Genomic DNA, 23,688 nt, shown 5'->3' on the forward strand with positions numbered 1-23,688 from the left:
GAGGGAATGGGTCGGACACTGATAGGCACGGCTCTGCCATCTGCAAAGTACGTGTGCACATGCCGCACTGATTCTCACAGGAACCTTCTAGGAGAGGTGATGATTTCCTTCCCACTTTACAGATGAAGAAACTGAGGATCAAACAGCTATTTGGCGGAAGGTTATGGGGAAGGTGGAGCAGGACCTGGGCCTACCGCCCTGCCCCTGCTCTACTCTGAATCTAGCCCTGAGCTACTAATGCTGGTGGGATCCCCCGAGTACCAGGGGAAAACATCAGATGGGATGTCGAAGCTGGGGCATCTGCCATCCAGGCTGTCCTTCCATGTTGGATTAAGAGGGGTGGGGTCCTCAAGGCTGGGTGGGAGAGCTGGGGACATGCAGGTTGGCCCCCATCCCCCGGGGAGCATTCCCCAGCCCATCTCACGGTGTGGAGTAATCTGCCTGCACCTTTGTCCTGGGAGCCACCCGCCCCCAGGGCCCCTCAAGCGGAGCTGCTGCTTCAGGCTTTGGTACCAAGAACCTTTCTCCGGGCCCTTACTCTCCTCAGCTTCACCTCCCAGACCTGTTTAGGCCAGAGCATTAGAATGTGGCTACTGACTTCTTGTAATTAGAAAAAGAGAAAGCCCAATTATTTCACAAAATGCATCTCTCAAACCACGTTGGAAAGGACCAATAAAGGCATCCTGTTTATATTAGGTGGGAGCTGTAATCAGTTTCCATTTACAGGCCCCCAAACTCCTAAATCTCCAAATGTAAGAGGTGAGCAGCTCTTGTCAGAGGAAAAGCAGGATTAGGATTCCACTGGAAGGGGCCTGAGGCATCCTGGAGGCCCTGGGCTGAAATCCAGTCCCGGGTAGGGGCCACTCCATTCACTAAGACATACCTCCCAGCCCAAACGGACACTTCCAGGCTCCTCATCATTTAGAGGAACGCTCCTCTTAGCATTTCCCACGAGGCACACATCTGGACAAGGCCCAACGACCACCCTAAATGGTAAAAACATCTACCTGACCCCAGGAAAAAGTTTTCTTTTGAAAAGCCACTATCACTGAGAAGATAGCAAATTCCATTTAAAAAGTCCTCATGGGTACACGAAATTGACAAACAGACTGACTTTTTTCTTCAAAGATAATTTATTTCAGCTTCCACCTTCTGACAATCTGAGGTGTGATACATGGACATTCTTTCAAGACACAGGGCTTGATTTTAGCGCTGTTCTTAGATCCTCAACCTTAAAACCCTCCCAATCTTAAAATGTAGTTTGCAGAGCATCTATACACAAAACTGTACAACTGTAACACGTAAAAGACCCGCGCCGTGAACTCTGCCTTTGGGCTATTAAAGGCGGTGTCTACATGGCACGTTTAGGTCTGAGACAAGCTGGGTGAGAGAAAACAGAGAATGCAGGCATATAAACCATCGCCCGGAGCCCCGGTAGAAGCCACAGCATGTAACAAAGGCAGCAGATGGACCAGGTTCTAACACATTTACATGTTCTAAGGGGATCTATGTCTGTTGTTTGAATTTCTGGCATTTTCTAGTGTTGAAATGTTTAGCTTGTCTTTCTCAAGGTGTCCATGAGCAAGGACAGCCTCAGGCTTGCTTGTGAACTCATGGGCAGGGGAGCCTAAGCCTCGCTGTCTCCAGCACAGGACAGAGATCAGGACCCCACTCGTGTCAGAGCCTTGGTGTGGACAGGGCCTGCTGTGCACAGCCCCTTTCTCTTTTCACGAGCATGTGGCCCAGGGTCTAGGAGAGAACAGGCACAGCCCCGGTTCTAGGACCAACCCACAAGCACAAGGGATTCACCAGCAGGAGTCCTCTTCCTAGTTAAAGTGCAAACCCCAGTCAGGTGCAGCTCAGAGCAGTTCCAGGTGATGGGGACTCTGGTCTTACTTGGCCTTGTCTGCAGGTTCAGCCAGGATCTGGTTCTCGCCCAGGGCAGATGTCCTGAGAGAGAGGAGGGGGTGGTGGGGGTGGTGTGGTGTGGTGTGTGTGTGTGTGTGTGTGTGATGGAAAGAATGGAAATCCCAGACCCTCCTGGCTCTCTCCTGAAAAGGACGAGTTTCCCATAGTAACCAAGAACCGGGCACCGGGAGCCCTGCCCCACTTGAATCCTGGGGTTCCACTCACCAGCTGGCCGACTTGGGGACACAGGTAGACACCTGGTTACCCAGGGAACAAAGCAAGCTGGCCCCCAGGGTGCTCCTCCCATCCCTCCTGAGGAGTACAGGCTGCCCCGGCCCAGAAACAACGAGGGAGACCCAGGCCCAGAGTGAAGCCCCTCGAGAGCCTGCCGTGGTCTTAGCGTTGACTATATGCACTGGGTGTGCACAATCTGGAAATGACTTGTCCATCTGTTATCTGGAGAACCAGCGAGCTCCTACTCCCGACCACAAGGGAACATGGATGTGCTGGGACATACGGCCTGGGTGGCCTGAGCGAGCCCTGGTCCTGCCTCGGGTCTGAAAACTGCACACTAGTCAATTAGAGGTTCTTCCAGCCATGCAGCTTCCCTTCACCGTGAAAGTTTTCCAAGCAAAACTCATCCCTGAGAGTCATAAAAAGGAATAACTGATTTCCAGGAAAGCAGGGTGAGGTGGCTGAGTTGTAAGAGCAGCGGCTCAGGAGAACCAAAGGCTGGTGGGGGTGGGAGGGAGTGAGAAGAATGACCCTTGGAACTGTTTCATCTGTGGTTGAGGAAGATGGGAAAAGACTAGCCTGAGGCCAGAAGGCTGGGTGTGGCGGGAGGGGCTCGCTGCACCCCGCTCCTGAGGCTGGGGCTGGGCCTCGAGCCCTCCTGCCTTCTCCCTGCTCCCCAAGCTCCCACAGTTCTGGGCTAAGGACTCGGCCCCTACTGCATAGTTGTCTTAAGTTTGGGGTAATTTGGGTAAGTTAGGTCAAACTGACCTAACCACGGGTCTACCTGGCTCCTCCCTAATTAAAAAGCCAAAGGTTAGGGGACAGTAATGCCCAGGAAGGCCAGGCGTGCAGCCTGTGGCCCTGCCTTCCAGTCACGGACACCTGGGCTAGACAAAGCCTATGGCGAACTCCTTTGTGGAGTGAATGCTGCACTCCTCACACCAAGAGGCTGGAGTACCAGGGACTCCGGGTGGTAAATTAACCCACCTAAAGTAGTCCGTGAAAGAGCAGGCCTCGAGCTGTTGCCCTGTTGCCACAATGAATCCCACGGTCTCCCTGAGCATGGAGAGGTGAGAACAGGATCCGGGGCAGTGCCCCTGGTTCTCACCCTGGCTTCTGTCCTAAACCCACGTGGACGCGCTGGGTTAACCCAAACACCCTAGGTTTTCATTTGGGCACAGAACTCCCGAAGAGGACTTCGTTTCTACTCCTTTTAGTACTTTAAGAGCTCCTTGGCCCACCTTTCTTTCTTTTGGCAACAAGAAGCTCATAGTCTACTCCATCTCACTGTACAAATAACTTACAATGTCAGAATCTGGCTCTCCTCCCTTTGGTTAAACACACACATGCACACACACAGCAGATGCAGTCTAAACACTAACACGGCCCCTCTTACACAGCCACCGGTATTGCTAAAATCATAAAAAAGGTTAAAAATATACAAGGCTATGTTTCAGTCTCATCCTGTTTTCTAAGCAGGCAACTTTTTACTTGAGAGAATTTCTTGTCTTTTGGCTCGCTATGATCCATATAGCCCTGAGGGACAGACAGCAGAAAATCTGAATGCCACTGCTAACAACAGGCCTTTGAAGCTGCCGGCTTGGGACACTGCACCTGCTGGGACTGGAACCTCTCTCCTTGGATATTACCTGAAGCTTCCTGCTCCGAGTCTAAGGTTCCTGAGTTTAAAGGAAGGGCTCAGAGCTCTCTTTGGCCAAAGCGTCCTGTGTGTGCACTGGGGTGATACAGCTCCTCACGCTGGGGCCTCTGAGAGTGTGCCCTGTGTCTGCTTGTCACCAGAGTCCCTCAGGTCTGCTCTGGCCAGGCCAGGAGGGAAGAGACGATGTCACAGGGAGGAGAGGAAATATCAGTGAGGCAAGCTGCCAGCTTCCTAAGGATGCCATGCTCCTTCAGGTGACACTGGCCAGAGGCAGCTGCCAACTGGAGGCAGAGCAGCTTCTGATCCCCCTTGTCATGAGTCACTCCAAGGTGGACCCATGGTCTTGGCCAGCGTCCCCTTGTGGTGCTGAGCGTGGCGGGCAGCACCTCCGGGGTCAGACTTACTCTACTCTGAGGAGCTGGATCTATGAGAACAAGGAGAGGGGCAAAACCAAAGCAACCCTTGCTTCCACCCTCAACTGCTATTTCAAGAGGCCTATTGATAAAAAAAAAAGTCTCCAGATCATCTGAGAAGTAAAAGTGCTTGGAAAAGCCCAAGAAGTCGAAGCTGCATTTCCTTCCACAGGCTGTGTGCTCCCGCCCTCACCCACCAGGACCCTGGAAAGTCTCTGAATCTGCTCTTCTTCCTCTAGAAATCAGGCTGAATCAAAACTTCTACACAAACATCTTCTATGTACATGGGTAAGTCTTTGGGCACCTTGAAGTCTTAATGATTTCAACTAACTACTAAGAGATGACTAATAAAGCCAGCAAGGGCAAGCTAAAGGGAGGGCCTTCACGCAGCCCTGCGGGGGCCTTGGACAGACCACCAGGTAAGGCCCTGATTTTACAGAGGGGGCGGAGCAGGGAGCACAGCAGCACATCCAGGGGCCACGGCTGAACGTTTTAGGGGGGTTGCATTACCTGAAGGAGACATTGGAGGAGGGGCCCACACACCCAAAACTTTGATGTTATTCTTCTGAAAAGCATCAGTAGAGACCTGCACCATCCCTGGGGCCCAGCAGTGGGGCTGGGGTGGGGGACACAGCAGCCTGCACAAGGTGTCCCCACACATGGCAAGCAAACCAGCAACACAGCTGTGCTATGCTTAGTGACATCGCCAGGGAGGCTGATGTGACGTGCGCACACACAGCCATCAACACTGAGCCGGGTTTCTGAAGCCCTGCCCCCTACCCAGCTCTTTTGGCTGGCGACATTTATACCCCACACTCAGACTGCACCGTGTTTCATGGTGCCTCTCTTACGATTATCCAGATGTGCGTTCAATGGCTCAACCAACACCCGCTCTTCTCTGGAACATTCCAGAAAGGCCTTCCACCGGGGACCCTTTCGAGCACTGGCTGGACGGCTGCGCTCAAAAGGAGAGAGCAGTATTCTGTAACTTGGAGTTGGAGGAGGTAGTAGGGAAACTGGGGCCGGGCGGGGGGAGGGGAGGAGGATAGAGGCCACGCGAGCCTATCCAAGGTCAGTGCCCCAGTGCTGCGCGGGAGGCAGCGGGAGCCAGGCTGAGACGCTCAGACGGAGGAGCGAGCATGCCCGACGCTTGCAGGTCAGACCTCGGCGCCCTTGGGCTGGTGTTCTGTGCCTGGTGCAAACTCAGGGCGAAGAGCCACGCTGCCCAGGTACTGCATGTGAGATGAGGGGTATCTGCAGAGCCTGCAGGAAAGACCTCAAAAGGGTTCGGGCGGCAGCAGGTACGGGCGACTCCCCAAGGCTGCCGGGGGTGGAGGACCCAACCCCTGAAGCCACTCCGCTAGCAAGCCTTGCACAACCACCACCAGGAGCAGCCTACGCCCAGCTGTCTGTAACGCGGACAGACTCTGCTGTCTTTCTTGAATAAAGGGCAGCACCGTTTGCTTTTAGAAAGGGCGGCTCTCCTGCAGCTCCTGAAGAAACGTCTCTTTCCTGTGCTGTTGTTTCCTAGGACAGACAGCGTGGTGCTACTCCCAGCGAGTGAATGGCAGGGCGCTCTGCTTCAGAAGGAAGTGGCCAGCCGACCAGGAGCAGTTCAGACGGTGACGCAGACACCTCAGTGCTGGTATGACTACTATAGTGACGTCTCCAGGGTGCACCACTGGCTGTGGCCAGGCCCTCCGCGCTGGCCTCCTTCCCTCCCTAAAATAGGAGGTGTCTGTCTCTTCCTCGAGGTTCCTGTGACTCTAGTTCCTGTCACAAGGAGGGAGGAGCCAGGAAAAAGTCGGCACCAGCCGTGGACCAACACCGAGAGGGCCTCCACCTGCCTCCACACACTGCCGCTCGGCAGGAGCCCGACTGTGGGAGTCGGCTCGGTTCCAAGCCTGAAATGGAGGGTCCCAGACCGTCACCCATAACCGCCCCGTGTCATTGGTGTGTGCCAGCTCATGGCTGCCCTGTCTACACCCCCCACACAGCTCACCCTCTCTGTCTTGCAGGAGGCTGTGGGTAGATACTGCCCTGTGCCCACCCTGGCCCTGGCTGCCTTCCTCTTCCTTCATTTCCATGCCACAGGCCTGACGCTTGGGAGGATGGATGGTCACCTCATCTTAGCTACATAATCCCAGGGACACTTTGGCACGTGAATGGGGGAGTAGACACAGGCAGAGGGAAGGTGGGAAGGACGGGCAACCGGAGTCTTCTAACCGCTAGTTCTGGGGCAGCGTGGAACGGCTCTGGGTGCTGCCAATGTCATGCAGGGTCATCGGGGAGGGTGACAGCCAGTCGCTGGTCCAGGAGGGTGGTGTGTACCCCCGGTCCTCCTGAGGAGTGCCTTGGGCCCCCTCCCGCGGCCTACTCAGTGGCCATCTGCTCGATGTGGTCGCTCAGCAGCTTGTATTGCTCTGGAAGAGAGAATGTTATTTGGGGGAAGAAAGATGGTGGCACGGACAGGCGGGTCCTGCTCTTCTTACTGGGGCAATAACAAATCAGGACCTCATCAGGGACTGTGAGCGCAGGCTTCTGAAGCTGGGCGGTGACACAGAGCCCTTGGCCATCAGCACGCTGCAGGTCTGGGGTGAATGTGCCCCTGCAAGTGGGCTCCTTGGAACCAGGAGCCTCTTCTTACAGAAGCGACAATACAGAGGGTGGTCCCGCAGGCCCGCCTGGGAGCCTGTGGGAGGCACAGTGCGAGCAGATGGACTGTGTCACGGGAGCCAGGCCTGTGTCCTGGAGACGGCATAGGGGCCACACATCGGGAGAGGGGACAGTGTTCTTGCCCTGCCATGTGGTGGGGTGGTGACAACATCTGAGATAATCCAGGGATGCCTCTAACACTCTCCTGCCTCCTGAGGCCACTCTTCTGTAGCTCCTTTAATTTGGTGCAGGATGAAGTTGTTTTATTTTTTAAAAAAACATTAGTCAATCCAAATATGCACTGAAGTGGAAGCCTTTGGCAGCCTAGAAGAAATGCTGTTTGTAGCAGGTGGGATGATGGATGAAGGGGGCTCCCGTTGTAGAACAGGGGAGCTGACATCAGCAACATAGCCCCTTTTGTTACAGAAGTCAGGAACTCCAGATAAACCTCAAACCCCCCTCCACCTCTCCCCTCACCCATCTCACTGCAGCGTGGTTTATGAAACAAAGGGAGACTATGGTGGCCTTTCAAGGTCAGAGTCTGAGCATCCAGTTACATCTCTACCTTTGTCCCTGACCATAAACACTGAGCTGGCAAGATCCCTCCATCCCTGGCACATCCTGCCCGGCAGAAATGGGCTTCCAAACAGCATGAGAAGCATTTTGAACATTTAAGTAGACAGAAACAGAGGAGGGGTGACTCAACCAGGTAGTTTAACATTCTCCTCATTAAAACGGGGACACCCCTTTTAGCGGGGGGAAAATCCTGGTCTGCAGAACGTGTGTCTCTAGCACTCTGCCCTGCCCGCCCCTGGCCGTGACCCACCTTCGTCCAGGTTCCCGATCACAGCCTGCTTCTTCAGAAAGTCGTTACACAGCTTCTTATTCAGCCCGAAGGCCAGCATGTTGTGAGTGAACGTGCTGGAAGTAAAAACACTCATGAGCTAGCACCCCTCCTGCCTCCCTGGGGAGAGGGAACCGGGACCTGGGCCCAGCGTGCAGCCTGCCTGGAACTGTCAGACCAAAGTAAAAATAAATCGTTCCTTCGTCAGCCAGCCAACATCACTCACTGTGAAACTGCCCGCCGCCACGTGTGGAGATGGGAGGCAGATGAGTTAGGATCTGGAATCCAGGCCAAGTGTAATGAATCATATGCTTCAAGCTGTCTGAGACCTCACAGTTGTACCGACACTGTGTCTCAGATGTGTGACATCGTGAGGTGGGAGTGTCCTCACCGAGTCTGGGTGTCAGTGGCAGCGCCTCTGCCCTGCTCTCTCTCTCTGTAACTCGGTGTCAGGAAAGGCATGAGTTCGCTCCCCAACCCATCCCCCTGTCTGGGTCACGAGGGACGGGGTTTTGGCCCCCAGTGCTCTTACCCTAGCTGTCCGAAGGTGATGTTCTCATTGAACCGCAGGCTGTCATCACGCTCCTCCTGGGTCATGTGGCACCACTTCTCCCTGCAAGCACAGGAGGTGACAGGAGAGGGTGTTCCGAGTGCCAACGTGTCCCTAGCCACTCGCCATCCCCCCCCCCCCCCCACTCTGACCTACAGGTATCAGCGGTACCCAAGCATGGCCTTCCTCACACAGGAGCTGTTTACTTTGCTTTGACACAAAGCCTGCCAGCGACACACCACTCTGCCCGAGGAGCCCACATACACACTATCTAAATCAGCCTTCCTGAGATGGAGGCCCAAAAGCTCAGCCACTTTCTACCAACTTCAGGGGGCATGGACCTAGTGGTTGCCTAGAACATTCTCTAGGAGATAAGAATGCCAGCCCTCATGTCCTTCTTTTTGGTTCCAGGATGGGAAGTCATGGCCCCATTTTATGGGCAGGGAGGCGTGCAGAGGAAAGGACCCTGTGGCGTCCCGTGGGGAGAGGACATCCAGACACTGGCGAGGAGGCTCTCAGACTCAAGCTGCGTCTCCAGGCCTTGTTGGCTGCAGTGGCTCTGGCCTGCCGGTGAGGGGACGGCCTGCTGTGGGTGCCAGTGCCTGGGAGGCCCAGGGAGCAGGGAGGCTGGAGGGCCCTGAAGCCCACACTGTCTGGTCAGGCAGCCTGGGCTCTGCAGCCACTTTCTCCCCCTTGGCTTCCTTACAGCTGACGCTGCCTCTCCACACCCCTCCCAGGGCACATGGACCAGACTCACGTTCTCCCCTCGGGTCCCAGTGAACCATAACCTGTGCCCACCGTGAGGATGGAACAAAGCCTCTAACACAAGGTGTGAGGCCCCAGGAGGATGGATGCGGCCTGTGTGTGGCCTCACGGGTGGGGCTGAAGAACCAATCTGCCTGCCTGCTCTCCATGGAGAAACGCTAGCCAGCACGGGGGGGGGGGGGGGGTGTTCCTTTCAGTGATATTAATTCTGTGTCCCTGCATGAAAACTGTCCCCATTGGCTCGCTGCAGTGGACTGTCTCCCCCTCCCCTTGTCCCCAGTGGATGGGTGACCAGCCCACCCCTGTGCTACTCTGGCTCCCGAGCTCCCTGCCTCTGAGAAGTGTGGAGATGCAGATGGTGACGAGAAGCTCATTTTAGCCTATTTCCCCCTAAAAACTAAACTCTGGATGATGAGTGTGACTAAAACGAGATTAAGAGAAAGATCAAAGAAAAGGGAAAGAGGAGGCAGTATGAGGGACGAGGGGCTGGGGTAATGGAGAAGCCAGAGGAAGAGAAACAGAACTGAGAACATCAACACTTCACCTCTCCCCTCCGGCCCGCGGATGCCACCCCAGCTTCAGCAGGAGGCCACAGGACCTCGGGGGCATGACAGAGGAGAGGGCAAGTGTAGTTCCCAGTCTCCTCATGCCGACGACAGGACACCCATGAAGATACCCAGAATGCCATCCTCTGCCCAGTGGTCACCCCTAGGACTGTCCAGGCACACAGATCCCCGCACTACCACCAGGCCTGCTGTATAGCTGTGCAGGCTGCACAAACAGCCCAGACTTCTTGGATCATGCGGCACAGCAGCCCTGACCCCGCTCCTCCTGACCCAGATGAGAGGTGATTCCTTTGGCTGTGACTAGGAACAGACCTGGGACCTTTAATCTGACTCTGAAAAAAGAGGTGGAAGTCATTAGCCATCAGTGGCTCAGGTGATGCCTAGAATCACATCAATTCCTTTAAACTGTCCAACACGCAATACCAGTCGAGGTCTAAAACTCCCAGAGGAAGGAACAGGTGTCTAGACTGTGCAGTGGGGGATGGATGTGACCCAGCCTGGAGAACGGGAAGCCTTCTGAAATGGAGATGTTCCCACCTCTGAGACAGAGAGGACACTAATGGCATTGTTGGCAGTTTACCAACAAGGAAAAATAATGTTGGAGGCATAAGGTTGCTCTGGAGTCGGAGCCAACCCTCCTGCCCCCAATCTCAAAGCAACACCTGCCCCTCTTCAGGGTAAGGCCTGGGGCACATTTGGGTGTCCTAGGGGGCAGGTACGAGATGTGCATGGTCAGACCACATCTGTTCCGGTGAGAAGGCCTGGAAGGCCCAGAGGCTGGCCTCCACTCTCCGGCTCAGCACTGACCGGCTGGGAGGCCACAATGTTCCCACCTCCTTGGGCCTTGGCTGTGATGTTAAGAAGCCTGCTCCAGGAAGGCTGGTTAATCACACTCACTCAGATAGACCGTGGGAATTTAGGGGCTTTCTATTAAAGGAGGTACTGGGTATGCCTAAATGCCCCTTTTAGAGCCATAATAAGGCTGCATAAGAAACAAGATTTCTCATAAAACAATAGCACTAAAAATATATCACTGATTAAAGGAAGCATGTTTTGGGAAATTTCCACAGGTTTGTGTGTGTGTGTGTGCGGAGTCACTGAATCAGAAACGATATTTTGATCGTTTAAGTCTAAAAATACATTACAAAAGATGTCCACCAATATGAAGTTCAAGCAATTTGAGTCAGACCCCACTGTGGGCTACCAGGAAACAGCCCCAGGCTAGGCATTTCTCTTCAGGGTACCCCGCACACATACAGGCTCTCCATTAGGCAGGAGAGAGAGCAGCTGTCCCTTCTCTGTGACTCCCCAACCTGTTATGGTGGGGAGGGTCTGGCAGATGCCTGCACACCTGAGTGTGTGACTGCAAAAAGACAGATCCTCTGCATCCCCTCGGCTTCCAAGTCAGGATCCCAGTGTGACACAGTGAAGCCTCAAGGTGGGGCTTTGAGGTTAGCCTGGAAGGGGCCAGAGTGGAGAGCTCAATTTGTTCAAAATCAGAGCTTTCTGGACTTCACTGCTCTCTCCTCTCTGAACTCGCACTGGGCCTTCTGGGAGGTCTGGGGTGCCTCATTTGTTTCCTATTTTGGGGTGCTCTGTCCTTGGAGAGCTCTCACCCGTCACCAGCCTGTCCCAGCGCTGGGCTTGCCTCCCAGGGACACCCTCACTGCTGGCAGCCAGAGCTGGGTGGCACGTGTGTCTGGCCTCTGCCCCCCACCCGCCCTCAGGTGGCCCTGGAGGGGACCCCCAGCACTGGAACATGAACAAAGTCACGTGGACACACACCTCTTCTTCTCCTCCTCTCCAGCATCCCCTCTGGAGCGGCAGCAGAAACAGGTCAACAGAGGAACATGTCAAAGTCATGCAAGATACGTGGATGGAAAAAGAGAACAAGCGAAAGAAGGAGGGTTATTACGGGCAGAAATGGAGAGGGACAGAGAGAGACAGGCCATTCGAGATCCATCCGTCTCCTAGGAGTTTGAGAGCTGAGCAACAAGAGGAACCCCATTCACCTACAAGCATCTAAGCATTTCCTTCCGTTTTGTTTCCTGGCAGAGTGTCAAGTTCTCTCTAGAGTCCTTGGGGAGAGTGCCAGCGTCCTCCCCCTGAACCTCCCATGTGCTCCCTCTGCCTCCCCAGGAAACGCAGCCACAGCCGGCTGCTGAGGGTACAGGCAGGCCATCTCACTCCCGTTAGGGTTTGGTTGCCACCCAAACAGAAAGGTTTCACCTGAGATTCCCCCACGTGCTAGTGGACTGAAGACTTAAACAGCAGGATCTGCTCTCTCCTGCCAGGGACAAAGGCTAAGTGGTTTCCCTGGTGTTGGGAAGAGGGGGTTCATTTTGTTCAGAGGCTTCAAAATCCCAGGACTGGTGGGGCCAGTAAGGGCGCCCCAGGCTGTCAGGGCTGCTGCCCATCCTGCCCAGTGCTGTACGCAGTGGGTGGCAACCTTAGCTCACTGTGACCAGAGAGAGAACTGAGCACCAGCCCCATGGCATCAGTGCCAACCCCTCACTGCCACGACGTGCCACGTGCTTTGTGAAAGGGTTCACTCAAGGGGTCTTCTCCAGTGGCAAGACCACCCTCAGGGGAGCTGTGAAAGGCTGCAAACCAGAGCGAGTTGAAAGAAGCAACTGCCTTTCTCCAGATGTTAAAGTAAAGTCTAGGGTGGCGGCCAGCCCTGCACCCCAAGATCCTGCGGCAGTGGTTCGTGCTCAGGATTCGGACTTCTTACAGAGAACAGGCAGAGTGGGTCAGAGGGGGTCCTGACGGTTTCATTCATAGGGAATCTGCATTTCTTAGGAGGGTCAGGCCAAGTCATGCCAGAGCCCCAGGACAGGAAGGAAGAGCTCATGCAAGCCAAGTACCCCACCCACCCACCAAGCGCTGCGCCCGGACCCTTCAGGCAGCCTGCAAGGCACAAGGCCAGAAGGGGCTGAAGGAGAAACACAGACGCATGGACTCAGCCGTTCTTCTGTCTCCTCTTCAGAAACAGGAAAAGCAAGCTCTCCCGGGTCCTCTTCCCCGAGGAACGCCGGCCCAGACTTTGCTCCTACCTGGTGGTGGGGGACCGCTTTCTCCTCTCACAGTGGACAGCATCGAAAAAGGCCGCATTCCAGAACCTCAGCGTATGCCTGCGAGACAGAGACACACATCAGTCGTCTCCAAATGAGGACAGAAAGGCAGCTCTCGGCCCACTTGAGGGATAAGGAAGCGGAGTCCCCGCTGCCTCTGGGTGATCTGCAAGCCTCGGGGAGATGGGCGAAGAGGAACCGAGCATGAGCCTTTATCCCAAGTCAGATACCACCCTGCGGCTCCCAGCCAAGCATCATGGGCACACAGGGGAAGTGCAGGCAGGAAGGAGAGGTGGAGCTGGGTAACCCTGGATTCTTCAGGGCAAAGCTGAAGCCGCCACAGGCAGGATGTAGACAGAGCCCTTTCCCGCTTCTCCATCTCCCATTGAGGGTCCCAGGAGGAGGCAGGGGGTTCAGAGAGATCTGCTTTTCTAGAACAGGTGCTAGTAACATAAATGGGGACCTGCCAGGGACAGGCCATGTGCACAGAGCAAACATGTATAGGGACACACAGTAAGGGGCATTCTTCTCAAAGAAGATAGGGTCAGCAAACCATGGACTTGGTGGGTGGGCCAAATCCCACCGCTGCCTGTTTGTGTCAATCAAGGTTTACAGGAACACAGACCCACTCACTTACTTATATACTGTCTAACAGCAAAGTTGAGGGGTTTCCTGCATAGCCTAAAATATTCACCACCTGGCCCTTCAGGGCTTTTGCCCTGTTGCAGGTGATAAGGCAGCCCCCAAGTCAAGGCCCAGGGGGGCTGAGCTAAAATCACTGGACAGGTGTGACAGGAGCTTCCACTTCTCCCGCTTCTTTTTGAACCTGACCCAGCTCCCTCAGCTCGACTGTGATTTCTGAGGGAGCAGCAAGTCTGATACCCTTGAGGTTCCAGGTGCTAGTACATTGCCTACTGTGAGTAAATAAATATGGCAATGGAGAGGCTTTGGAGGGATTAGAGCAGCACAAGTTGTCACCCACAGAGCAAGAAGAGGGCAAGATTTCCCCAGACCACTGGCCTTCCACTTCAAGCCTGATGTTTATACATATAAAATAGTTTTATTGGGATATAATTCACATACCATAAAATTCACTCTTTTAAAGCATGCAATTCAGTGGTTTCTAGTATATTCACAGAGTGGTGCAACTATCACCATCTAGTCCCAAAATATTCTCATCACCCCATAAAGAAACCCCATACCCATTAGCAGTCACTCCTCATTCCCCAATACCCTCTGCCCCTGGCAACCACTAATCTACTCTGTCTCCAGGGATTTGTCTGAACATTTTATATAAATGAAATCACATGCTGTGATCTTTTAGTCTGGCTTCTTTCACTTAACAAAACGTGTTCCAGGGTCCCCCATGCTACAGCAGGTATCAGTTCCTTTACATGGCTGGGTAATATTCTGTGGGATGGATATGTCACAGTTTGTGTACCCATACATCAAGTGTCCATATAGATGGACATTCAGATTGTTTCTACCATTCAGCTATTATGAATAATGCTATTATGAACATATAGGCACAACTTTTTGCTTGAGTACCTGTTTTCAATTCTTCTGAGTACATTTGTAGGAGAGGAATGGTTGGGTCATAGCGTAACTCTATATTTAACCTTCTGAGGAACTGCCAGACTGTTTTCCAAAGTGGCTGCCCCATCTGACAATCCCACCAACCCCTGCTACTGTTCATCTGTATTACTTTGGCTATCCCAGTGGGCGTGAACGACCTTCACTTCTGACGGTGACCAAGGCGCACAGCTGCTGCCCCACAGGTGCGAGGGGGTCTTACCAGATGGGCTGCTGTTTCAGGTGTGTGTACAGGTAGATCTTCTCCCCCTTCCTCTCCTCCTCTGGGCTGCACACAGTCACTGCAGGAGGGTGAGAAAGACTGAGAGTGGCTCTAGTTGCACCCACATGTTGGCAAACCCCATGGCAATGCTGCTGAAGCCACTGCTTCTCCCCAAAGGCCATAGAAACGCACAGTTGAAACAGAACAGCTTCACTGCTGCCCGTGGGCAGAAACGACTCTCCCCACACCTGGCAACGTTCCTTTCTGAGGGGGGGGTCCCTGGAAGGCTCCTGCACCCCTGGAGATGCTTCCCTGAACCTCCCTAGGGTGAGGAGCTTAGTTCCTGCATCTTGTCCCTAGAGAAGTGGCTCTTCAGCAGAAGTTCAGTGAGAAAACAGGCTGGAGCTGAGAGCAACTGGGGAGTCACAAGGGCAGTGGAGCCCCAGGACAGTTAGGGACCTGTTTGTTGGTGCTGCTAGTTAAGGGTGGGCTGGTTGAAGACTCCCGTGGGGACCCGGGTTACGGGGACTGGGTGGCTGGGAGGCACTCACCAGTCTTCTGCGGCTTGTCCTTGGGCTTGCTCTCATCCTCCCTGGGGGAGAGAAGCCACAGCAGTGACAATGTGACCCCCACACTTGCTCAAAGAAACTGTTTTACATCACTGAAACAGGATTCAGTCTCACAACCAGTGTGCACATTTCGTGTGGGGTTTTTTCCTAAAAAATTTCTATTAAATTGATGCTACATCTGTCAATTGTCAGTCGTTTCAAATTTAGGCGTCTTTGTAATGCTTTCTCTGAATTCAAAACTATGTGGACCAGAAGAGGAATAAAGCGAAGTCACCTGGTTGTAACCAAGCCACTGGAGGTGACAGCGGGGCCCACGGAGTGGCTGGCACAGGCACCAGGCCCACGTTACATTTGTCAATTTTCAGTTGTTTCAAAAGGCTGGCATAGGCACTAGGCCCAGAGCTCTCTTGCTGATGTACTCCCTTCTCTGTGGAAGTTTCAGCTCCTGCATGCCTGTTACAAGGGTCCCGAGTGTCTGTGGGAGAGCTGCTGTCCTGGGGATACAGGTTTTCCGGAGTTTGTCGTCATTGCTTTAACACAAGCTCCCACAAGAGTCAGAGGAGGGAGGTTTGTAATTTCCCTCCTGCCAACTGACAATTTCCATATGCTCCTCATTCGTCCAGAAAACACGGACCCACAGGGGACATCGCTGCATGTCAACAAACAGAATGGCATTTGGAAACCCTAGAAAACTCTGGGGGGCAAGGAGCCAAACTGGGCTGGCAGCTGCGCTTCTCTGAGCAGCTCTCTGGCCCCAAAGACTGCCAAGTGTGAACAGGTTCTTCCATTACCAGGCCAGGGCCTCTTCACCTTGAACTTAACTTCTGCTCCTTGTTGCACCTGCATGCCTGCCCTTCCCCTGTGAGACAGAGGCGCACAGCAGGTCACACTTACTCATTTTTCCTGACCAGGGGTCCCTTCAGCTTGGTCTCCAGCCCCCCGAAGAAGCCCTTGACGTTCTCGGTCTTGGCCGACGTGTTCTTCAGCAGCCGCTCGGCAATGTCCTTCTTCTCTGCTAACCAGCTGTTGGCGGACCTCAAGTAGGAGTCAATGCTCCCTGCAGGCTTCTCCTTGGACTCTGAGGGGAGCAGGTGTGGTTTACCTAGAGACAACGGGGAAGAGAGTGGGAGTAAGAACCATATTGTGCAGCAGCAGCCACAGAGGGTGGAATGGAACTCCCATAGCTGCTGGAGCCACTCTGGTGTGGCGGGGAGACCTCCATCCATAATGGCCTGACCAGGCAGCAGGAAGTTAACAGCTGAGAGGTGCCTGGGCCCCTTCTGTCCCAGGGCGGTCACTGAGCATGGACTGTATAAGAAGTCAGCCAGGTGCCACAGAGGCCAAAGAAGAAACAGACAAGGATCCAGCCCCAAAGAAGCACGCAGTCCAGAAAGGAGGTGAGCAATGTACACACAGAGTGAGAGCATAAGACAAAGCAACCAGCATGGTCGTGAGGCCAGGGGCTAGAGGACGACAGAGGAAAGAGTCTTTCCTTGTGGTGGGAGGAGGTGTGCAGATTCCAGCCAGGCTCAATGGCATCTGGACAGGGCCTGAAGCAGGAGGGTGTTGGATGAGGGAGATGGCAAGAGGAGGGTATTCTGGAAGGAGTGTGAGTGGAGGCAACACAAGGAATGTCCCTTTCTAAGGCAGTGTATGGACCTTCAGGCCAAGGTGCCTCCTATAAGCTAAAGAGCCTCCTATAGGGCAAGGCACTTCCTCTCCTATAGGGCAAAGGGCCCCCTACAAGCCAAGGTGTCCCCTATAGGTCAAGTCACCCCCTCTATAGGTCAAAGCACCCCCCTAGGCAAGATGCCCCCTAGAGGTCAGAGGTGATCCCTTCAGGCCAAGGTGCCCCTATAGGCCAAGGTACTGTGTATCTCCTACTAATTTAAGCTGCTCTGCACACAGATCTGACTCAGATAAGCAACATCTAGTTGTTCTTTGAGAAGGAGGAGCCATAAGTTGGATAAGGGGTTCCCATCTGACCCAAAGGCAGCTGATAAGTGGCCCAGCATCAAGAGCCTGCCCAGTCATGGCCTGGCCAAGTTTCGGCAGTTAGAGCAGCTATTGCCAACAGAACTGAGGGGCATGGAAAGAATGGCTGTTGGGAATGAGAGGACAAGGCCAAGTTGCAGAGGGCAGGGATACTCCGCAAGAGCAAACCCGTGGGTCACACAGAGAGGGTGGAAAGGGGGGCCAGTGCTAGCACTGCCCTGACCCAGCTCTAGTCCATGTGCAGGCCCAGCAACCTTCTCCTTATGGTAGCCTGAATGAGACTGTTGTAGCAGCTTAAGACAGGGAACCCTCAAGTTCCAACGTACCAGAACGTTCCAATGGAATGAGCCAGAAGAGCTGTCAGAACCTCAGCATAAGGAAAAGTCTGCACTCTTCATGAAGGCACCCTAGCCTGTACCTGGGAATGCTTCCCAGGCTAGGATCCTAGACTGCTCCTCTCACCTTCCTTCAACAGCCAAGCCTGTGGCATATTTTGCTAAAACCTAAAACTAATGTCCTTACATCCTGCAATTCCTGTGCTTATCACAAAATGTCCTGTTGAATGTGTTTATTTTCTCACTTTCCATCAGCTGGGTGGTGTCCTTTGTACTGTGGACAGTCAATGACTTGCCCCACAATATAGACAATGTCTCCTCCTGTTTTAGGAATCTCACTCCTTGCTCATTTCCTCCCTAACATCAGTTTTCATTGTTTTGTGTTTGCATTTAATCAGGAAGAAATCCTCATTTGATGCCTTGTTAGAAGTTGACAAGTCTTGAGTTTCCAAGTCTGCCCTCCACATGCGCCACGACCCCATGTCTTACCAATGTGGTAGTAAGTGAAACACATGGTCATGAGGTTCTTGGCAGGCCCAAAATCATCCATCTGATGACACCTGAAATGAGAAGCAAGGTTGACTGGCTAAATAATCGTTCCAGCTGATTTTCTTTCTTTCATTTCTTCCCCCCACCCGATTTTCCTACTGTGAGCTCAGAAAACAAGACCAAAATCCTTTACAGACATGCATAAATTAATACCTCACTCCTCAGATGCTACTTAGGAGAGGCCACAAAAGTAAATGCCCTTTGCCCAGTTAGGTGCGTTACCCACAGGCACACGGAGGGGACTGGGTCTGATCCCAGTCAGGAAAAAGTTCACATCTTTTCATTTTCAGGGTGGAACAGCCAAGGCCCAGGAAGCTCAACTCTACATATGGGAGCAGTGCCAGGACTGGAAGTCAGGCATCAGGTCCTAGGTCAAAGCGGGTGGCCCTCCAGCCCCTACTTCTTAGGAACTAGCAGTGGATTAGATGATACACTCCAGTCATTGGTTCTCAGACTTGAGCAGCCTCGGCATCACCTTGAGGGCATGGTAAGATATGGACTGCTAGGCACCCCCAAAGTGTGTGCTTTAGCAGGTCTGGGGCAAGGCCTGAGAATGCGCACTTCTAACAAACTCCTCTTGTGAAGCTGATGTTTTGATGCTCCTGGCCCAGCAATGGCTCTCTGAGAACCACTGGGAATATACAAACCTACCTACATGATGTCACTTGCTGAAAGCAAATGATCACATACCAGAACCTTTTATAGACTAAAAAATGTTCTACAAATGCAAAGAATTGTACTAACTATATTATATTATACTTACTATATTAAGATTTATAAGAGACACATAGATCCATTCAACTTAGCAAACAATAAAGGGAAAATCTTCAGAGAGGGCCTGTCTGCCACGAGGAATTTGCACTGTGGTAGTTGCTAAACCTACAATGATGTCCACTGCAGCACTGGGAACTAGAGACATGAAGAGGGATCATCTACATGCCATCAACAGGGTGTGGGTTGAATAAATTATGGTGCATGATACATTAGAATACTACATAGCTGTAATGCCTTTTAAAAAAAATCTATTTGCTAATAGGTGCATAGTTAACAGTGGTTTTCACTGGGAGATGGATCTAGAGCGAGAGGAAAGAGTATGAAAGGTTTCCCGTTCATTTCAGGCTTCTGTACCCTTCTATCCTGTTTCCATTTGCACTTCTCTTTCCTGTTTAGTTTTTAACCTTGGACAAACATTACTTTAAAAAAAGTCAACAGAAATGATCTAGACAGTGGGTTCAGGCAAGTTTTGTTGATCTTTTAATATAAAAATAATTTAATAAATTTAAAGAACTAAACTACTAATAAAACCATAACAGACTAAATAAGTAAAACCCAGAGATACAAATATACTGATACTTATAAAATTCATACATTTTAAAAATTAATAAATATTTCAAAATATTATGAAGTTTTGTGTTTTGGCAGGGTTGAGACTTGAATTTAATTCCCCCCCTCAACTTTATTTATTTAGGGGAAAATACAAAGAAAAATTGAGAATTAGATAAGTATTTACCACATGGGACAGGCCCAATGTACACAAACTATAGAGTTCATGAAAATTCCCATAGGTGCAAATGTCTGGGAGTTGAAGTATGTTCAGGCTCTGACGAATGTTCAGGGTCATGTTGCACACAAGACAACCGGGGGCTGAGCTCCCATGTGCTCCCAGCTGAGGCAGGGTACCCTTAGATTTCCTCCACTGGGACTGGATCCTGAACTTGGGATGCTCTGAACAAGTGCAGGAACATAGATCCTCAGCTGTTTTGCTCACTTTCTTCCAGTACATGCCCCATGTTTGAGGTGGAATAGGTGAGGGGACACTGAGACATGGGAATTAAGATGCAAGAGAAGAGCTACACTTCTGTTGCGAGAAGGAAGAGAAGGAGGAAATGGACATGGGGACACAGGGAGGTGGCCACGGTATACGCCAGGGGACCAGGACCTGCTTTGAGGCCACAGTGAGGTGATGGGGGAAGGGGAGCGCAAGTGATTGTCAGATCAGCCCTTTCCTTTCCCACCCACAATCTGTCCCATCCACCTGGCTTATTAAAGCCACTGCTCGGCTTCCCCTAGGCTTAAATGCTTCCCCTTAGATTAATAATTTGGACAACACATCACCCGCTCTGATACAAGTCCAAGATGTCTGAAGAGGGTCTGGCAGTCCTAGAGCCATGGGGCCGCAGGAGAGCCGTGAGTCCAATGGCTGCCTCCCACAGCTACACAGAGGCAGAGGGGCCCTTTCCATCCCCCCCCGTCTATGAACGCCTTGGTGAGAAAAGGCCCCAGCAGTGCAAAATTCCTACTCAGAGCAGGCTATGTCACCCAACCATATCATTAAGTGGGTGGTTACCTAGCTTGAAGTACTTCACAACAGGAAATCAAGAAAATTCCAGGTCGCTGCTGGAGGAGGGTAAGGCCAACTGCGTGTAATCACAGCCTGTCCTGAGGACCTGAGTGAGGAATTGACTCATAGCCAGCTGTGGTCCTCTAGTCTCTACTGCCAGATAAGGATTCTCACTAACTCCCTCCCACGAGCTGCTGGTCACGACTTCTCCTTTTAGCTGATGCTGAGTGTATCACAGAAACTGCGAGCTGATGACTCGTGCCGCTGTTACTCACAACTGGATTATTACGGGGCAGGGAAGGGAGGGAAGACAAGCTCCTTAGGAAAAAGGCTTTGAGCAACAGCATTACTTACTCAAACAGGACCACTGCAAAAGACTGCACAAGGCGGTAGAAGGTCGGCTCTGAGACACACTTGGAGTTGCAGCGCTGTCCGGGAGGAGGGGAGACAGGTCATCAGGGCAGCCAAGGGGTAGAGGCGCACTGCAGCTCAGAGAGGCTGTGGGTTTACCACGCTGAGCATCTCCCAAGGCAGCTGGGATGAGAGCCCAGGACCATAACAGCCTCCCCTGCTCTACAGAAACCAGGACCCTGGCAGGTGCTGGCACCCGGCACATGACTACAGCTCATCAGAGCACAGGCAGACGCTTTCCTGCATCTCTTAGGAACTCCACACCCTCACTCCCACCCCCACACAAAAATAGGGAGGAAAAAACCCCCCAATGACAACATTGACTATTTCTGGGTAGTGGATTTATGAGTTTTTCTAGTTTTGCTTACCTGCATTTTCTAATTTTTCTTTGAAGAATAAATTATTTGTGATAAGAATACTTTAAAAACCAAGAACTTAAGCAGCTTTACAGAAAAAAAAAAAAAGAACCCACTGGATATTTATAAAACTTAATTCTTCTCTGAACTTACAGGCTGTCATTGTCCTGAATATATCTTTAGAAAATCTGAATATTGTAGGTTACTTAATAAAAATATGCATGGACATACCCCACATGCTTGCCTTTAAAAAACAAACTTTTCTGGAATTTCGTGTGGTGGACAGGCCAGTTTGCTCCCCCATTCTTTCCCAGTAGGGCACTGAATGAGCTGCTGCCCACTTCCCACTATTCTAAATAGGCCTTTTCACAACATCTCAAGGTGTTACTTTTTCTGTTGGGTCATATCCCTTGACTATTTCTCCTGAGTGGAGGAATTAAAAAGACAGAGATGGTGCAACAGCACCAGCCCCCTCCCCACCACCTGCCCTTACCTGGTGCTCTCCCATCTCACCTCCCCTTACCTGGGCACTCTTCCCAGCACCTGCCCTTACCTGGGCGCTCACGTATCGAGCAAACCACTCCCGGCCTTTTCCACATTCACTGCTACAGTACTCCCCAAACTTGGCTTTCTCCTCCTGGTCCAATTCCTCCCTGGAGAAAAGAGCAGAGGGGAAAAAACTTTCAATCCTCTGGAACAAAAAAGGTGACAGTAGGGGAAGAGGAAAGAGAGGAACTAATAAGCACTGCATCCCAGCTATGTATAGCTGCCTGACCTACTTCAGCTCATCTGACCCTCTGGGTAACCCTCTCGAGGAAATGGTGTCATTTCTATTTCATAGATGAGGAGACTGGTTTGGAGGGTCAGACACAGCTGGGGAGTGAACAGGGCTCCATCCAGACTTCCTGGCTCCAAAGTCCACATTCTTCCTCTCTTGTCCTCCTGCCTCCAGTTAGGTGGTCCAGGTGGCACAGATCCACCCACTGAATTCAGGAATGCCTCAGTCCCAGGAGGACACGTGTCTGATGCCACCTCCCACCAGTCAGAAGGAGGGCATGGCTGCTTATTCCTTTGAGCTTGTGAACAGCCATTCTGCTCACCTCTGTCCTCTCTGTGTGTGGGGGCTGGAGACTGGGGGACAGTAGGGGGTCACCACCTCCATGGTGGACAAAGTAGTCACTGGTCTCAAATCACTTCTGATCACTCTTCATAGGGGGTGAATACTCCACCCCAATTGTAATGACTACAAAAATGAAGCAGGGGCTGAGGCTCAACTGGCTTATGCAATATTTCTTTTATTTAAGGCTCTGTAGAAAACATCTTGGTCTCATTTATCCCTAAACACCAGATGAAATACGACAATTTGCCAGCCATTTGCAGTGATTTCTGGAATGCTCTTGAAAATGCATCTGATCCAGCTGTCCATGTTCCATGATGCCGACAGGCTGCCACAAATATAGACCAGGCTTCTTGGCAACCTGACGAGCTTTGGGGCTCTCTTCCTTTTCATTAACTGGGTGTGTGCTCAGAGAAAGCTGACTAATGTCAGTGTGAGTCAAACCATGTAAGGAGGAAGCCACATCTACTGCTCTCCCAGGATGCGTTCAAAATGAAACGTACATGCATTTTAAGAGGGTCAGTGAGATGGATTATCATTTGAGACTTTCCTTTTCTTAACTGCACGGGAAACTGAGGCATGTCTGAGAAAGGCAGACCCCAACTTTGCCAGTTTATAAACAAGGGACCTAAATCACAATAGAAAAAAATGGATTCTTTGCAGTGTGTCAACGGGCAGACATTCTTATTGCTTTAACGAATTTGGAAAACTTCCCCTTCTTCCAAAGCTCCCCAGGTTGTAACATGCGTGAGTGGTCCAGAGGCTTTGCTAAAAGGCAGATTCAGACCAGTGGGGCTGGGTGCTGCCCGAGACTCTGCATGTCTAAGAAGCTCCCAGGGATGCTGATGCTTCCGGTCTGCAGAAGACAATCTAAGCAGCAAGACCTTCAGCCCTGAACGTGCTGCTGTGAATGATGTATGGCCTCCAGTCAACACCTGCCACCGTGAATCTGCGTTTGTTTGCCTCCCCTCACCCTGTCTGAGATGGTAATACATGAGGGTGGAAGAGCTAGAGGCCTATCCACAGATTCCCTGCTCCTCCCTCTGCATTCTAACTCCCATTCCTCTTCCTGCTGCTCCCACTGTCAATGCTCCCTCCCTACCCCTTCAAGAACCGAAGGAAAGGCCAGAAAGAGGTGTGAGGAAGAGTCCCCGCCCTAGCAGCTGCTTAAAGCTCAGCAGCCCATGAGCATCACAAGGAGTGTGGGTCACTGAAACTTCTTGCCTTATATTGCTACTAAATTTAATGTCAGCTAATAATTGCAGTCCCCTAGCTAAGCATGACTCTGACATGGAATGCCAATGAGGAGTTATCCTGAAAGCTCTCAGATACTGGGAAAGTGAAACTAGTGTCCTCTTAGATTCAGCAATGATGCGGTGAGGGTGTCAGTGGAGAGGTCAGAGCAGTGGTGGGAGGGAAGGAAGGGTGAAAATTCCCCAACTGGTTCTATCTGCAGCCCTGGGTGGGGTTGTGAACCACTGGGGCGGCCCATCAATGGCTAGTGAGGGGCTGGGAGCCCTGGCCCCAGGGGATGCTCTGCTCAGGGCCAGC

General features: G+C 52.1%; 1 protein-coding gene across 3 annotated transcripts in view; it reads right to left on the bottom strand.

Moving 5' to 3' along the window:
* Window positions 1-2,003: 2,003 nt before the first annotated feature.
* Window positions 2,004-23,688, bottom strand: part of KIAA0513 (KIAA0513 ortholog) — a 53,684-nt gene continuing 31,999 nt past the window's right edge. For 2 of the 3 annotated variants that reach the window (XM_087827565.1, XM_016197161.2), the window contains exons 3-12: window positions 21,574-21,673; window positions 20,608-20,681; window positions 17,853-17,923; window positions 15,928-16,135; window positions 15,016-15,056; window positions 14,465-14,543; window positions 12,652-12,729; window positions 8,247-8,327; window positions 7,697-7,791; window positions 6,685-7,194 (exon numbers count right to left, since the gene is read on the bottom strand). In XM_087827565.1, the coding sequence (XP_087683691.1) occupies window positions 6,791-7,194; window positions 7,697-7,791; window positions 8,247-8,327; window positions 12,652-12,729; window positions 14,465-14,543; window positions 15,016-15,056; window positions 15,928-16,135; window positions 17,853-17,923; window positions 20,608-20,681; window positions 21,574-21,673 (1,231 nt within the window). In that variant the 3' untranslated portion in view covers window positions 6,685-6,790. Of the gene's footprint in view, window positions 6,639-6,684; window positions 7,195-7,696; window positions 7,792-8,246; window positions 8,328-12,651; window positions 12,730-14,464; window positions 14,544-15,015; window positions 15,057-15,927; window positions 16,136-17,852; window positions 17,924-20,607; window positions 20,682-21,573; window positions 21,674-23,688 lie in introns of those variants that run through there. The other variant, XM_016197164.2, reaches the window with a different exon arrangement.

Source organism: Miniopterus natalensis, chromosome 18 (assembly GCF_054644295.1).
Source record: "Miniopterus natalensis isolate mMinNat1 chromosome 18, mMinNat1.hap1, whole genome shotgun sequence".
Taxonomy (NCBI): Eukaryota; Metazoa; Chordata; class Mammalia; order Chiroptera; family Miniopteridae; genus Miniopterus; species Miniopterus natalensis.